This window comes from Nanorana parkeri, unplaced genomic scaffold (genome assembly GCF_000935625.1).
Source record: "Nanorana parkeri isolate BGI_ZX_2015 unplaced genomic scaffold, ASM93562v1 scaffold1728, whole genome shotgun sequence".
Classification (NCBI taxonomy): domain Eukaryota; kingdom Metazoa; phylum Chordata; class Amphibia; order Anura; family Dicroglossidae; genus Nanorana; species Nanorana parkeri.
Genome location: NW_017307996.1, coordinates 165,021 through 178,629, shown reverse-complemented (window position 1 = coordinate 178,629; position 13,609 = coordinate 165,021). Strand labels below are relative to the sequence as shown.

The 13,609-nt window shown below is 43.3% G+C and overlaps 2 protein-coding genes across 2 annotated transcripts in view; both read left to right on the top strand.

The window, feature by feature from the left end:
• The first annotated feature begins 758 nt into the window (after window positions 1–758).
• LOC108799444 (pregnancy zone protein-like) lies at window positions 759–8,154 on the top strand. The gene is made up of 5 exons (XM_018571298.1): window positions 759–814; window positions 2,127–2,217; window positions 4,371–4,436; window positions 6,257–6,359; window positions 8,114–8,154. Exons 1-5 carry the CDS (start codon window positions 759–761, stop codon window positions 8,152–8,154), a joined length of 357 nt encoding a protein of 118 aa, XP_018426800.1.
• A 4,224-nt stretch (window positions 8,155–12,378) lies between these two features.
• M6PR (mannose-6-phosphate receptor, cation dependent) overlaps window positions 12,379–13,609 on the top strand; it is a 12,133-nt gene continuing 10,902 nt past the window's right edge. The window contains exon 1 of the mRNA XM_018571304.1: window positions 12,379–12,385. The gene's annotated coding sequence lies outside the window, so the exon portion shown is untranslated. The remainder of the gene's footprint in view (window positions 12,386–13,609) is intronic.

The following is a 13,609-nucleotide window of genomic DNA, read 5'->3' as shown; positions in this document are numbered from 1 at the left end:
TAACCTTCCAGCATGTCTTTGGAGTGTGGGAGGGAGAGAACATGCAAACTCCTTTTAGTATTGCTGATTGGAGTACTATGTAGGTGGCGCATCAGACCAATGGGGAACCAAAGTGCTGCATTCTCTGTGAGTAACAAGGCAACTTCCTACAACATAAGAATAGACACATAACAATAATAATATTAAAATCGCATATTTTTTTACTTGTTATGCAAGCAAGACTTCTATTGGGCAAAAAGATACATCCCTGGATCTACTGAATGTTTTTGAGATTATGCTTTCACTGACAGTAACCATTGATGATGCATTTGTTAATTGTATACTTGGTTTGGGTTGTCCAGGATCCAGTTAAGATAACGCTTCCGCTTCCAGTGTATGTATTTCCATTAATATGGGTTATGTCTTTTTTTCTAGTTAAACCATACCTTAGCACCATTTGGAAAGCTATGCAGCTGACTAATTAAACATTTTATAAAGAAAGTACAGCAGCTGAGATGTGGAATATCTTCTAATTCTTACTAGTGATGAGCCAATGTTTAACCAAGTATAAATCAGTATTAACATCTGAATTTATCAGAATAGTTAAATTTAAATCCTTACTGAATTGCAAAATAATATTTGACTTTAAGTTTCTTGGTCATTTAGTCCGTCTTCCCTTTTATGTTTTTTATTTTTTTTTATTTTAACAGACATCATTGAAGTACAACATAAAAAATGCTAAAGTCGGATCAGCTTTTGACGTAGAGGTTAATGTCACCATGGTAAAGGGGGATGACCAAGCTAAACCTGTTTTAAATTCTACTATATCTGCAAGGTAAGTTGGAATTATCATATTATATCTAAAAAATAATACTTTTGTACTTTGTGATGTGTAGTCTGGGACTTTTGGAGCTGAAAACAAAGTGAAGTCATCATGTTCCCTTTAAAGGATAATTCCGCTTTCCATGGCGAATTTTGGAAAATTAAATTACCTCCTCCTATCTGGAGGGTCGAAGCCAGTCAGCACTCTGTTTTTTCCATTTGTAAGCGTGGGTATACTTACAGGAGGAAAAAGAGTGATGATTTCATTAATATGCTTCATTGTCCAATTACTGAAGGGGTCTCAGCCTCACTGTGCTGGCTGGAAGGGGTGCCTACAACACAACACTAGCTGCAAAGAATCACAAATCCTCTACAAATAAAAACATATAAAACAGTTCATCTTTTTTAACTGTATATTTGCGGTTCAACTTTAAGGTAAACACAGTAGGTGATACATAGTAACTGGGGAGCAGTGATGCATGGGCAATGACAGGTAGAGACATTTTAAATAGGTGTTGGCTCAGCGTAAATGGCTTGAGAGTGATGCCTATCTGCATGGTGGCAGCTGAGTGTGGAGGGGGTGTAAAGAATAGCAAGGAGAAGTGCATTGTGTTTGAGCGTAAATGGGCAGAGAGGGAGGGCTAATGGAGAATGGCAGGAACGGTGTACAAGAGTTTGTAGAAAGTCATGTACTCACAGGATATCTGTAGTATAGCATTGGTATCAGGTGTTAAAAGCTCGATAAATTGGGCTGCAGGTAGGGCTACAACAAAGAAATCCAACACTAGTGTAGGATCCGGCCTTTGCATGTGCCACCTGTTTTATCTATTTATTTTAGAAAAGTGCCCTTACAATTTTTTTAGAATATTGAAAAGTATGTTTAGGATGATGGGCAGGAAAGTGTTAGATGGACAGACAGAGAGGACCATTGGGTAACTATCACAATAGTGATGCTGTACTAGAGTAGGTAAAAGAGCAGGTAGAAGAAGGGGCAATGGTACTGAATCTGTAGAAGTCTAGGTTCAAAATAGTGTTGTCACCCATCCTAAGCTAGGCAAGTATATGGTACAGTACAGTACAGTACAGGGGAACCCCCAAGACTATGTGCATTACCACAAAAGTATCTCCTCAAGCAGAATGGTGCCTAAACAATATACTGTATGTGTTTAGCTGTTTGACTGGAGTTGCTATTTTTACATTTAAAATCTTCAGATCTTTGTTTTGTTCTTAGTCATTCTCTTTGCATTTTTGTATTGTTTAAGGAAAAAAATCAGAATATTTTATATTACAATACAACATGTAATATAGTCATTTATGTCCCATAGGTACACAGGACCCCGTAATGCATCAAACATGGCTCTCATACAGGTTGAATTACCCTCTGGGTTCAGTGCAGATAAAGAGTCTCTGGAAAGGGTAAGAAAGGACTACAACCATACACATATCTCTATACATTATTATTTTTGTATATTATACCTATGTGTTCCAGAAGACATCACTGGCCAACTGTCCTCTGTGTCAACTGTGAAGTTACTAATGCTGGATGCTTTCAGCTAACCTCTATTGTTATCCCAGAATAACATTGGTGCCAGAAGATGTTGCCTTCTTTCCCACAAATCATGAGCACACATGCATGGGTTTACAAGATGTAAAGATCATTTTGGAGCTGCATCATCAATCATCTCCAAATGTCAATAGATAACTTTACATAGCTTGGTATCTGAGTATAGCCCCTCTGACACTCGGTAAAGTTGAGAGTTCTTTATGTGTTGCAATGTTCATCGGTTACATAGGAAACAGAGTATTCCTAAAGCTGCATCATATCTGTCCATGAGCTTACCCAGTACATTCAAATAATATGCTGCAGACAATGAAAGACTCAATGTATTGAGTTTTAGCAGACCTTAAATGGAAAAAAAAATATTGACCCCAATGCTCTCCTGATCCTGAAACCTCATGGAGGTGATAAAATAAATCATTTGCAGAACTATTTTGGCAATATGACCCGCTAGTTCATTAAGAAAAATGCCCATATTTGTGATTCGAGAAAAATGGAGGTTAATAAGACACTAAGGGGTCTATATAGCCCGTACAGCACCCCCTCGGTTCTCCTGAACCGAAGGGGTCCTGGGGCTGAAGCCAGCCGAAGGATCGGCCGAAGCTACGGCCAGATCCTTTGGCAGCTTTGTGAATAGACCCCTAAGATGTTGGTAAGTATTAAGTATTGTGCCTCAAACAAAATTCTGTCTGAGGCAATTCTGCATATTCATATACACCTTACTAACAGTTACCTGAATCTGTTGCAGGTTGTGCCATTTATTGCAGGTCACATTAAGGTGAAGGAGGCAGGAGAGGGTTGGTCAGCTTCCAGTGTTTCTGCAAATGTTGAGACTTTCATATAAGAGTTCCCCAAGGCACATAAATATATGCAGCCTTTGGGATGTCAATTTAGATAGTTTTATGTACTGATAGGTTCACTTTAACAGTTTTATTATGATACTGTATGTGCATAAATAAGGTAAATAAACTTATCAGTGTGTGTTATTGTTCTAAAAATCTTATTTCTATGTTCAATTTGTATTTATAATGCAAGGGGTAGCAATAAAAAAGAATTATTTAGCACAGTGATCTCAGTGGTTTGCTGCTGCTTCTTCTTTGCCCAATCACAGCACAAACTGCATTATTATTCACCTTCAGTACAGTCTGCAGAGAGGTCTGACCAGGTACAGGATCTGGCAGTGTTGCCTGGAACAAAAGTGGTTACCTATAATAAGAAATCCTTTGGCAATACAAACAGTGGACATACTGTATATGCATCTCATTTATGTATTTAGCTGATTGACTGGCATTCAGTTTTGGGTTTTAGCAAAAAAAGTATACATAAAACAAAACTGTGTATTTTTTTTTAGTTTGAGAACCTGATAAAATTCTAAACATTTCTAAACATCTCCACGGGCGGCCGGAGGTGGCTACTTGCAAGAATACAGTGATTGTTGGCGGCAAAACAATACGATGAAAACACGCAGTGTGTGCGCACAGCTTCGGCTGTCTGATTCGTTCTCTGCACAATTCATTGGCCACCGCAACTTCTGCTGTTGTAACCAAATTTCCAAGCCATTACATACAAATATAGACCCCCGACTGACCCTGGATGCAAAAGGTGTGCGCCCAGGGGTGACGTTAGGATGTCATTGGCCAGCTTGTGTGCAGTTGCATCCAAAGACAGCGTTTAGCCACCTCTGAAGGCAACAAACTATCCACCTTCAATCTCTCGTCTAAACTAGGCCTAAGGGTTACCTGAAAAATAAGCACACTAAGATGTAGTTGGATAACAATAGCTGTGATAAATCATTGCATGGTTTGATATAGGAAAAAAAAAACACTGCTGTAGATATTCTTCTCAAAATTCCATGTGATAAGTCACTCGTACTCATCTACTAGAATTTTCCAGTTCCTTTAATTGTGCAGTGTCTGAGTCTTAGTTTGACTGGCAAATTTTACCACTGTATAGTGTACATGAAATAGTGTGCTTACTATCTTTTGTTCATCCCCTTTATTTATTTTTTTAGATGACAAAGGGCTTGGTGAAGAGGACTGAAAGTGAAGAAAGCCATGTTAATATTTATATTTCAGCGGTATGATGACAAGAAATTGTGACCGAGGTTAAACATAAAGTGTATAAAAGCTTTTTTTAGCATAATCCAAGGAGCAGTGCTTCATAGATTCCAACCAAGCAGAAAAGAGATTCAGCAGAAGCAAAGCAAATAAATGAAGGTTGATTGTTGGATTGGTTACCAGATGTTACAGAACATCGTTGCCTTAGAAGTATGGTGTGACAGCTAAACTGACCCTTGCAGTGGGATTCCCCCTGCACTGCAAGGGTTAAATGTAGGGATGCGTTGATACCGATACTAGTATCGGGGCTGATACAGGGCGATTTCACAAGTACCTGTACTTGTGAAAATGCCCCAATACTAAAGGGCAATACTGGCCCTTTAGATTTTTAAACAAGAGTGGCTGCCCGAGGTCCCGCACTTGTGGGGACCTCAGACAGCCAGCTGGGATCCTGGTGGCAGCTGTCTTTGACAGTGTCTGTCCGGCCCCACATCCGCTCCTTCCCGGCGCCGGTACAGCTCAGGACAGCCCCACACCACACGTACAACCCTGGAACCTGCACAAGCCAGACACCCGCCTGTTCAGCCCAGCACCCACCTGGCCAGAGTTCTGGTAGGCTGGCAGGCGAACAGGCAGCGCAGGAAATAACTGGACTGGAAGAAGAAGAGGCTGCGAGACAAGCTAGTGGAGACACAGAAGAAGCAAGGCCTGTTCTGAACGCTACTGCTTGTGTCTGCGACATACATCTGTGCTATATGTCACTGCAGGTTAGTACAGGTCAATACAGCAAGTCAGCTCAGGGATATACAGGTTAGTACAGGTCTATATAGGTCAGTGAAGGTCAGTACAGGTCTGTATAGATCAGCACAGGCCTATATAGATCAGTACAGGTCTATGCAGGTCAGTGCACATCAGTGCAGTCACAGGTCCCTTTAAGAAAAAGTATCGGTAATTGGCATCGGCAAATACCCGAGGGAAAGTACTTGTACTTGGTCTTGAAAAAATGGTATCGGGACATCCCTAAATAAATGCTTGTTTTTGCCTAGGGTACTATTAAAAAACACTTTGACTTTACCTTATCTTTCGCCTACCCCCTTCCCCAGCAACTGGCACTCTCCTCTTTCTCTCAGATGCTCTGGGTGGTGGGCGCGCCTTCAACGTCCTCGGTTACAATGCAGGACTGTTGGTCCTGCATTGTATCTGATGACCTCAGAGTGCCACCAACATTGCGGTGAAGAGAAGCAGCTTTGGGGGACCAGTTGCACAAAGAGGAAGAAGTTTGGAGGAGCGAAGGATAAGGTATTGTAAGTAAAATAGCTTTTTAATGGTACCCTAGACAAAAAGAGCATTTAACCCTTGCAGTGCAGGGGAAACCAAGGGTAACTTTATATTTTCCCAAAGTTCAGCTTTAAATAAACCAAAATCAGTAAAATTCTCTAATTTGTTTCCACCACTTTTTTTTTCCTTTCTAGTGTTTCTTCACAATATCTTTTTTTTTTTTTTTTCTGTAAACAAGTCTTTTCATATTATATCATCTGTTCTCTTTATTTCTCCAAACTTACTGGTCCTGTATCCTCTTGTTCCTCATGTTTTTATCCACTTCTGTATTACCCAGTCTTTCTTCTTCACCACCTTCTTCTCTGCAATGTTTCCATTCTTGTCTTTCCTTCTACGTCTTCCATATCTTCAAACTATTTTCACTGTTCAGCTCATGCTCAGATTCCCCTGCCTGCTCATGGTTTTACCCCTCTTATCTTTCCTTTTCGGGTACGTTTTTGTTTTTTGAAACTTTTGTTGTTAGTTTGATTTACATCTACTGTTTCCTATTGTTTTCCCACAGTTGAACAGATCATTTGAGACCTTTACCTTTTTAGCCGTTGAAGAATTTAGAGTACAAAATCAAAAACCTAAAATGATTAAGATAATTGACTACTATGAATCAGGTACACAAAAGTCATGAAAACATTTACACTTGAAACACATAACTGTCTGGTACACAAGTCTTTTTTATGTATCCCCCTGGCTCCCTTCTGTTCTCGTTGCGTCTTCAGGCGACATATGTTAAAAATCGTTTGTGCCCTGTGTTTGGTTGATAAACTGATACATACGTACATTTAATTGCAACACAGCGTATCACAACGCCGGGCAATGCGTCACAATGCTTTGCCATGCGCTGCCACAGTTAAATTAATGTTATTTTAAAAAGAAAAAAAACAGAAAATCAAGCACTGCAGTGCGTTCTAACAACGCATGTGCATGGCATACACCACAATATGGTGCACGTGTATGTTATGTGTGTGTGTTTGGGGGGAGGGGGTATTTGTGTTTTATTTTTTACAATGTATTTTTATTTTATTTACTCAATGAATGGAAAGCACTCAGTACAGAGGCTTCTCATTCATTCACAAGCTGAAATATTTACTATCATCCAGTTTCTGAATGGATAGAAGCCACTGTAATGAGTGCTTCTCCCTATTGAGACACTCATAAATGAACACTGATCCGAGGAGAAGCAGATCCCAGCCTGGAGCGGCTCCAGGCAGGGAGGAGAGGCTGCAGATGCCGGCCGAGGTTTTAGTTGCACAACTTTTGAAAAATATACACTATTATTTTGTAAAAGTTGTGGAACTAAAGCCTCTGTTTTTAACCCTAAACATTAGACAGTGTATTTTTTTTTTTTTTGCAGACTGGCTGCTAAGTGTGCTGGAAACCTTTGATTCTGTACTGTGTAAAGCCCTTCCATGTGCACCTTACTTTAAAGCTGGTTATGGATTTATGAGTGCGTTTGCCATTTGTTTTGCTTGTTGGGTTCAAATACACGTCACATACAGATATACAGATAATTTCTACTTCCTCCCTTCCTACATTATGAAAGGAAGGGGAGGGCTCTCAGATGTAAACATTACACTGTGTACATTTGTGATGTTGTGAGAGGAAGGGTAGGGCTCTCAAGTGTAAACACTACACTGTTTATATTTGTTATGTTGTGAGAGGAAGGGGAGGGTTCTCGGATGTAAACACTACACTGTTTACATTTGTTATGTTGTGAGAGGAATGGGAGGCCTCTCAGGTATAAACACTACTTATATTTGTTATGTTGTGAGAGGAAGGAGAGGGCTCTCAGGTATAAACACTACACTGTTTATATTTGTTATGTTGTGAGAGGAAGGGGAGGGCTCTCAGGTATAAACACTACACTGTTTATATTTGTTATGTTGTGAGAGGAAGGGGAGGGTTCTCGGATGTAAACACTACACTGTTTACATTTGTTATGTTGTGAGAGGAAGGGGAGGGCTACCAGGTGTAAACACTACACTGTTTACATTTATTATGTTATGAAAGGAAGGCTGGGGGCTCTCATATGTAAACACTACACTGTTTACATTTATTATGTTGCGAGAGGAAGGGGAGGGTTCCCAGGTGTAAACACTACACTGTTTACATCTGTGATGTTGTGAGAGGAGAGATCTCAGTGTAAACACTGCAGTATTTACATTTGTGATTGCGGTGATTGTATCTGTCTGCATGTATGAGATAGTTTTATGTTCTGCCTCAGATATAACACTGCTTCCAAGAGCTGGGCATTAGCAATGTCTACTCCTGGACGATAACCTTGGCTGTAGCTGACCCTACATGTTCTCTTTCATTACAGGGAAAGTATTCCAGAAATTCTTAAACTTTTCTTTTTTATTGACAGGGGAGGAAGCTGTGACAATGTACGATGTACCCAACTACTGAGTACAGTGCATAATAAAGATGGTAAGTAATTGCTGTTGCAGTCACTGCTCTTTCCTTTTTTGACAGGGCAGCCCATACTTTGAGGCCTGAGTGGGGGTGCGACTTGGCTAAGTAGGTGTTTTTCTGCTCAAATATGAATAGATTTTAAGTGTGATTTGGACAGGGGAGTACTATGCTGCAAATGGGGGTCACTACATATATTTTGCTGCTTTGACTTTGGATAACTACAGGTATAAGCAGGATTCATTACATGCTTTCTTGTGTTCAGAAACAGGTGTATAGGCTCTAAGCCATCCTTTTTCAACATGGTGCCCTAGTGTGACTTCTGCCTTCCTCAGGGGTGCCTTGAAGGTTGCACACAGTGTCTTCCTTTTCCGTTATGCGGACAGGCTTCTGATGTCAAGGGGGAACTCTGGCGTGAAAGGAGGGGATTTTGATTTAAAAGGGGGGCTCCTAGTGCAAGTGGGTGGACTCTAATGTGAAAGGTGGGAAGGAGGTCTCCTAATTTGAAGGGGAAACTCTGATGTGATGGGGGAACCTTTTTTTTTTTGTGTTATTGTGTGAGGTTTTCCCTAAAATCCATACCAGGCCCCCTTATTGGAATTGTGAATTTTGGAGGGGCCACACGTCAGTTTTTTTTACATTTACATTTTTTACATTTTAGATTTGGATGCCTTTAGATTTTGCATACTTTTAAGAGCACTGTGACTAAAAAAAGGTTGAGAAACACTGCTCTAAGCAAATGTCATGAGTGCAGTATGACATTATTTTCTAAGCTATGTAGCGGAACTATTGCCATGGCGACCCAGGCGGCCGCTATTGGGTTCAGGGCACAGGGGGGCCCGGCCAGGACTAGGAACAAAGGGGGTCCCCCTGATGCTGTGCGGGCCACCTGGGTCGGTATGGTATGGCATCCCTGGCTGCTGGCCGTCACTGACGGCTGTGAGGAGAAATGCGCCCCTGTTCAGATCACTGACAACCTGTCAGTAATCTATGCACCGGCACATTCCTCCTCACAGCCACTGCGGAGTCAGTGACAGCCAACAGCTGAGGAGGAGGTGGCGGGCCCGGGAATGGAGGAGGCTGACAGCGAATCGAGGCTGACAGGTAAGAGGTATGCAGGGGTGTGACCAGCCCACCTGAGACCCTGCAGAGCCCACTCTGCAGGGTCACTCTCAGGTGGGCTGTTTGGGACCTCAGGTGGGCTCTGTAAGGGGCGTAACTAGAAATCACAGGTCCCTATACAAAATTTTGCTATGGGGCCCTGTGATTTCTAGTTACGCCCCTGAAGCTATGATGTCATTACCACTGTTGGGACAGCAACATTTATATGCATTCCTACAATCACTTATACAAGGAGAGTCATGCAATTCAATTCAGTCAACTAATTCAATGTTCACATGTTTTGTCTTCCTTTCCTCATATAATTGGCAGCAATGCCCATATACCAAAGAACCGAGTGAAGCCAGGACAGTGTCTGATCACTGAGAAAACCTCAGAAAAAGCAAGCTTTCCCATGGAAACCACAGAAGCGAAGACCTCAGAAAATGATGTGCCATATATTGTATATACTTGTCTCAAAATGAACTCATTTTACCGCAAAGTATAGAATGAGCACAAGTAAAGCATATATAGCATGTACAATGGGATGCCATCATACCAGTTTACAAGTTGGATAGGTCAGTGTTTCTCAGTTGTATTAAAGCGTATACACTTTTATGATAGTCAGTGTTTATCAGATCCCACCCAACCGGAATCACCGAAACTCAAATTCCTCTTTGCTTGGGTTACTTTATTACCAAGAAAAAATGGTACTTGCATGAATCTATAACCAGCCTGTTTGGCAGGGAGCACATTGGGAAGGCTTACAACAATACAAAACACAAAAATTCCCCAGCCTCAACCTGCCAGCCAGCCTGCAACCAAACAAGTAGCCCTGTCAACAGTATGCGTTAAAATCAGAGGTTTTAGTTGCACAAACTTTTGGGCAAAAATATGCAGAAGCCACACTGCCGCGCCAAGCACCTCTGCAAAGTGTGGTAGGTGTACCTGGAGGTAGCCAACTCCTCCTAATAAGGTGCTGGGACGCACTGGGGGCCCAGCAATCTAGAATGCAGGCTGGGACCCCAGTGCGTCCCCACTTTATTACCTGTAACATCAATTTGTATATAAATGGTCTTCATACAATCCATTCTGCTTTCAACTCTAAATATTATATGGTATCCAATCTACACATATATGATCTGTAAGACTAAGAGGCAGAGCTGTCTTCAGGGCCCTAGGTACTTCTGAATGATGTGATCATTTTAGGCTGGAGGGAGCGTTGTCACCGCTGGGCCATCTCCAAGAAATGGATGAGTATCTCCAGACCGGGTGACACACGGAGAACTGATCCGTCTCAATGTGCGGACTGACACGGATGTTTCCTGATGTCATGTGATGGTGATCAGTTTTCCTCCGCACTGCCATGCATTGTTGTCCGTTTTTCATCTGCAAACGGAAGGTGGAAAACCGGACAACCTGATCGCTCGTGTCAAACGGGTCTTTCTCACCCATTTTACTCCAGAGGCCCCTTTCACATGAGCGGTCCGATCGAGTCCCCCTGTCCGTTTTTCAGCCGGACCCGATCGGACGCTCTATGCAAGTCTATGGGCAGCCACGTGGAAACGGACAATTTACACTCGGTTAGCTCCGGCTAGATCCATTCTGCCGGATTGGATGGTGCCGGACCGGGAGAAATCTGATATAAATGGACACACATCTGTTTGCATCAGACCCCCCATAGACCAACATGGCATCCGCCACTTTCTATTTTTAAAACTGTATGTACCCAGATGCCACCGCTCTGTACTGCTGTGATCAGGAGGGGATCTGTTGACGGATTCTCTCCTGACACGTTCATGTGAAAGGGACCCATGACACCCCTCTATTTGTACTGACCCGTTGTCACCGAGACTGAAAGAGAACCCAAAATGTCAAAGCTGAGAGCGAGAAATTTGAGTAAATCTTTAGAAGGGGATGAACGTTCTGGTGACAAGTGTTGAAGATGGGAATTCCCCTCGCTTTAAGGAGATTTCCTCCCACTTCCTGTTGTGTCTCCATGGCAGGAAGTAAAGGAAAATCTTCCCAGCAGGTCACAGACAGCAAAACATAACCTGATAGAGGTTTCAACCCTTTCCTGTTCTATCCCAAACTACAAAAAATAAAAACGTTGGCTATATATGCGCTTTAATTCTTTTGCAGCCATTGTTTGCCACATGTCAGCTGCACCCTGTAAACAGACTCATAGCAGCCAGGAGCCATATAGAATTATTCTATGTACAATGGAGGATGCCTATTGGTTCTACTCCAGTCATCCTCTCTCTGCACTCTGTAGCTTTCCGCCCCAGACAGAGGCTTGAACAACACAGTCTGGATCTGATATCCTCTATGACAGCGGTAGGCAATCTCCCATGTGTTGTGAAACTACAAGTCCCATGAGACATTGCAAGACTCTGACAGCTACAGCTGATGGAGATGCATGATGGTATTTGTAGTTTTTAACACAACCAGCGTGCGGAGGATGCCTCCCATAATTAGAGCTGAGAAGATACTTAGTAAACTACAACTCCAAGCATTCCTCTGCGCCCTAATCTACCTATAGCGCTAGAGTCACAGCCAATGACTGAGCTCCACCAATCATTATCCAGGCATCTTTTAGAACTACACTTCCCACAATGGCCGATTGCGTCATCGCGCGACGGCCCCCGACTGCTCACGTGATGGCGCATGACTACAGTCCCGTGATTCTCAAACTAGAAATGTGCCCAGTAGTAGGCGTGGTAACAGTAGCTGAGCAGTGATTGGTGCAGCGACGCTTCAGACCCGCCCACTCCGTTCTGACAGTCCGGCTTTCGCTTCCTGTTCTCTTCCTTCCGGCCTTGTAGAGGGAAGTGTGTGCAGAGCGGTGAATGGGAAGTGGCGGGGTGTCGTGAGGGTGACTAGAGGGAGCCGGTGTCCCCTGTCATAGGTCTGTGCTGGTGGCGGGAAGGGGACTCCTCTGCAACATCAGCTCTGACATGCTCATTCCCTGGACTGTATACATTGCAGTGTGAAGTGTCAGGGCGCAGACTGCAGCTTCCAGCAGAGCTATTGCTCACTCTTTATCTGGATCGGCAGGGGCATATATAACCTCAGCCCAGTGGAATTCTCAAGGACCCCCCTTCCCCCGGAGAGAGGGAGACACCGCAAGGTAATGTGTGTACATGTGACTGATGTGTGTTTCCTGTCCCATTCTGATTGTCCCTATTCTGGAGGTCAGCATGGAACTCAGGGGGAGGGGACCTTGGCATCACAGGTGTTGTGGAACTACAAGTCACATGAGGCATTGCAAGACTCTCACAGGCCAGAAGAAGATGCCTGATGGGATATGTAGTCCCACCACAGCTGGAGTGCTGCTATCATCCTGCTTGCACTCCTAGTGACTCACTGACCTGTGACAAGCATGCAGCTAGTGAAGTCTGAAACGTCTGACTTTCCGTCCTGCATGCCTGTTTCAGGTTAGGGACTCACTAGGTCAGGGGTGTGCAACTCTGGGCCTCCAGCTGCTGTTGAACTACAAGTCCCATGAGGCATTGCAAGACTCTGAAAGCCACATGCATGACACTTGAAGACAAAGGCATGTTGGGATTTGTAGTTAAACCACAGCTGGAAGGCCCATGTTGCACTTGGTAGTGATGATCATGTAGACCGGCCTTGAGCCGTCATTCTTTAAAGTGTATAAAGTTTTATGCTTTGAATAGAGAAGGGAAGGAAAATAAAATCCTGTCAGCTTATTTCTTGCTGTCTCTGTGGGGAAATTACTGTCTCAGAGATACAACAGGAAGTCACAGGGAATTCCCCTCTGAGGTGTCCCCGGCACAGGTGTCCCCATTGGAAGATTTCCCCTCAGTTCTGGAGACACGTCTCCTGTATTCCTGGCGTCTCCTGCTCTCTCCCATCTGCTGATATGAAGGTTCTGTCCGGTGAGAGGTTCACTTCTGCTTTCCAGTCACATTCTGTGCGCTCCCATGTGACAGACTGACATTCTGTGTCTGATCTCTGTGTCAGGGAAGCTGCTGTGTACCCGGCTATTCATTATACAACTTCCCCGTGAGAAGAACGCCATTTACATTGGATTTTATCCTTCATGGCGTCTGGCTGTAGCTCAATGTGTCACCGTTGTCACCATTGGGGTTCCTTGGAGAGGAAAGAAACCGTCAGATGACGCCATATGCCGGCAGCTTCCTCTACAGCAGCATTTCTCAACCTCTTTTCAGTTGCGGTGTCCTCCGTTACAAGCGTGCAAAGTCTCCAGTCACCCCAGTCTGATATGTAGAGGGTTTTAAGGGGAGAACCGCACAAAATTGAAGTCCTTCCTTTCAATAAGGAGCTCCTCTGTAGATTGGGAGCCCTCTCCCGTCATACCTGAGCCCTC

What these genes read in the sequence shown, in the direction of transcription:
- LOC108799444 (XM_018571298.1), top strand. Translation starts at nt 759, where the DNA reads ATGGTAAAGGGGGATGACCAAGCTAAACCTGTTTTAAATTCTACTATA. An exon ending in ATAAAGAGTCTCTGGAAAGG is followed by an intron (nt 2,218 to 4,370) that starts GTAAGAAAGGAC and finishes TTATTTTTTTAG; the next exon opens with ATGACAAAGGGCTTGGTGAA. An exon ending in AATTGACTACTATGAATCAG is followed by an intron (nt 6,360 to 8,113) that starts GTACACAAAAGT and finishes TTTTATTGACAG; the next exon opens with GGGAGGAAGCTGTGACAATG.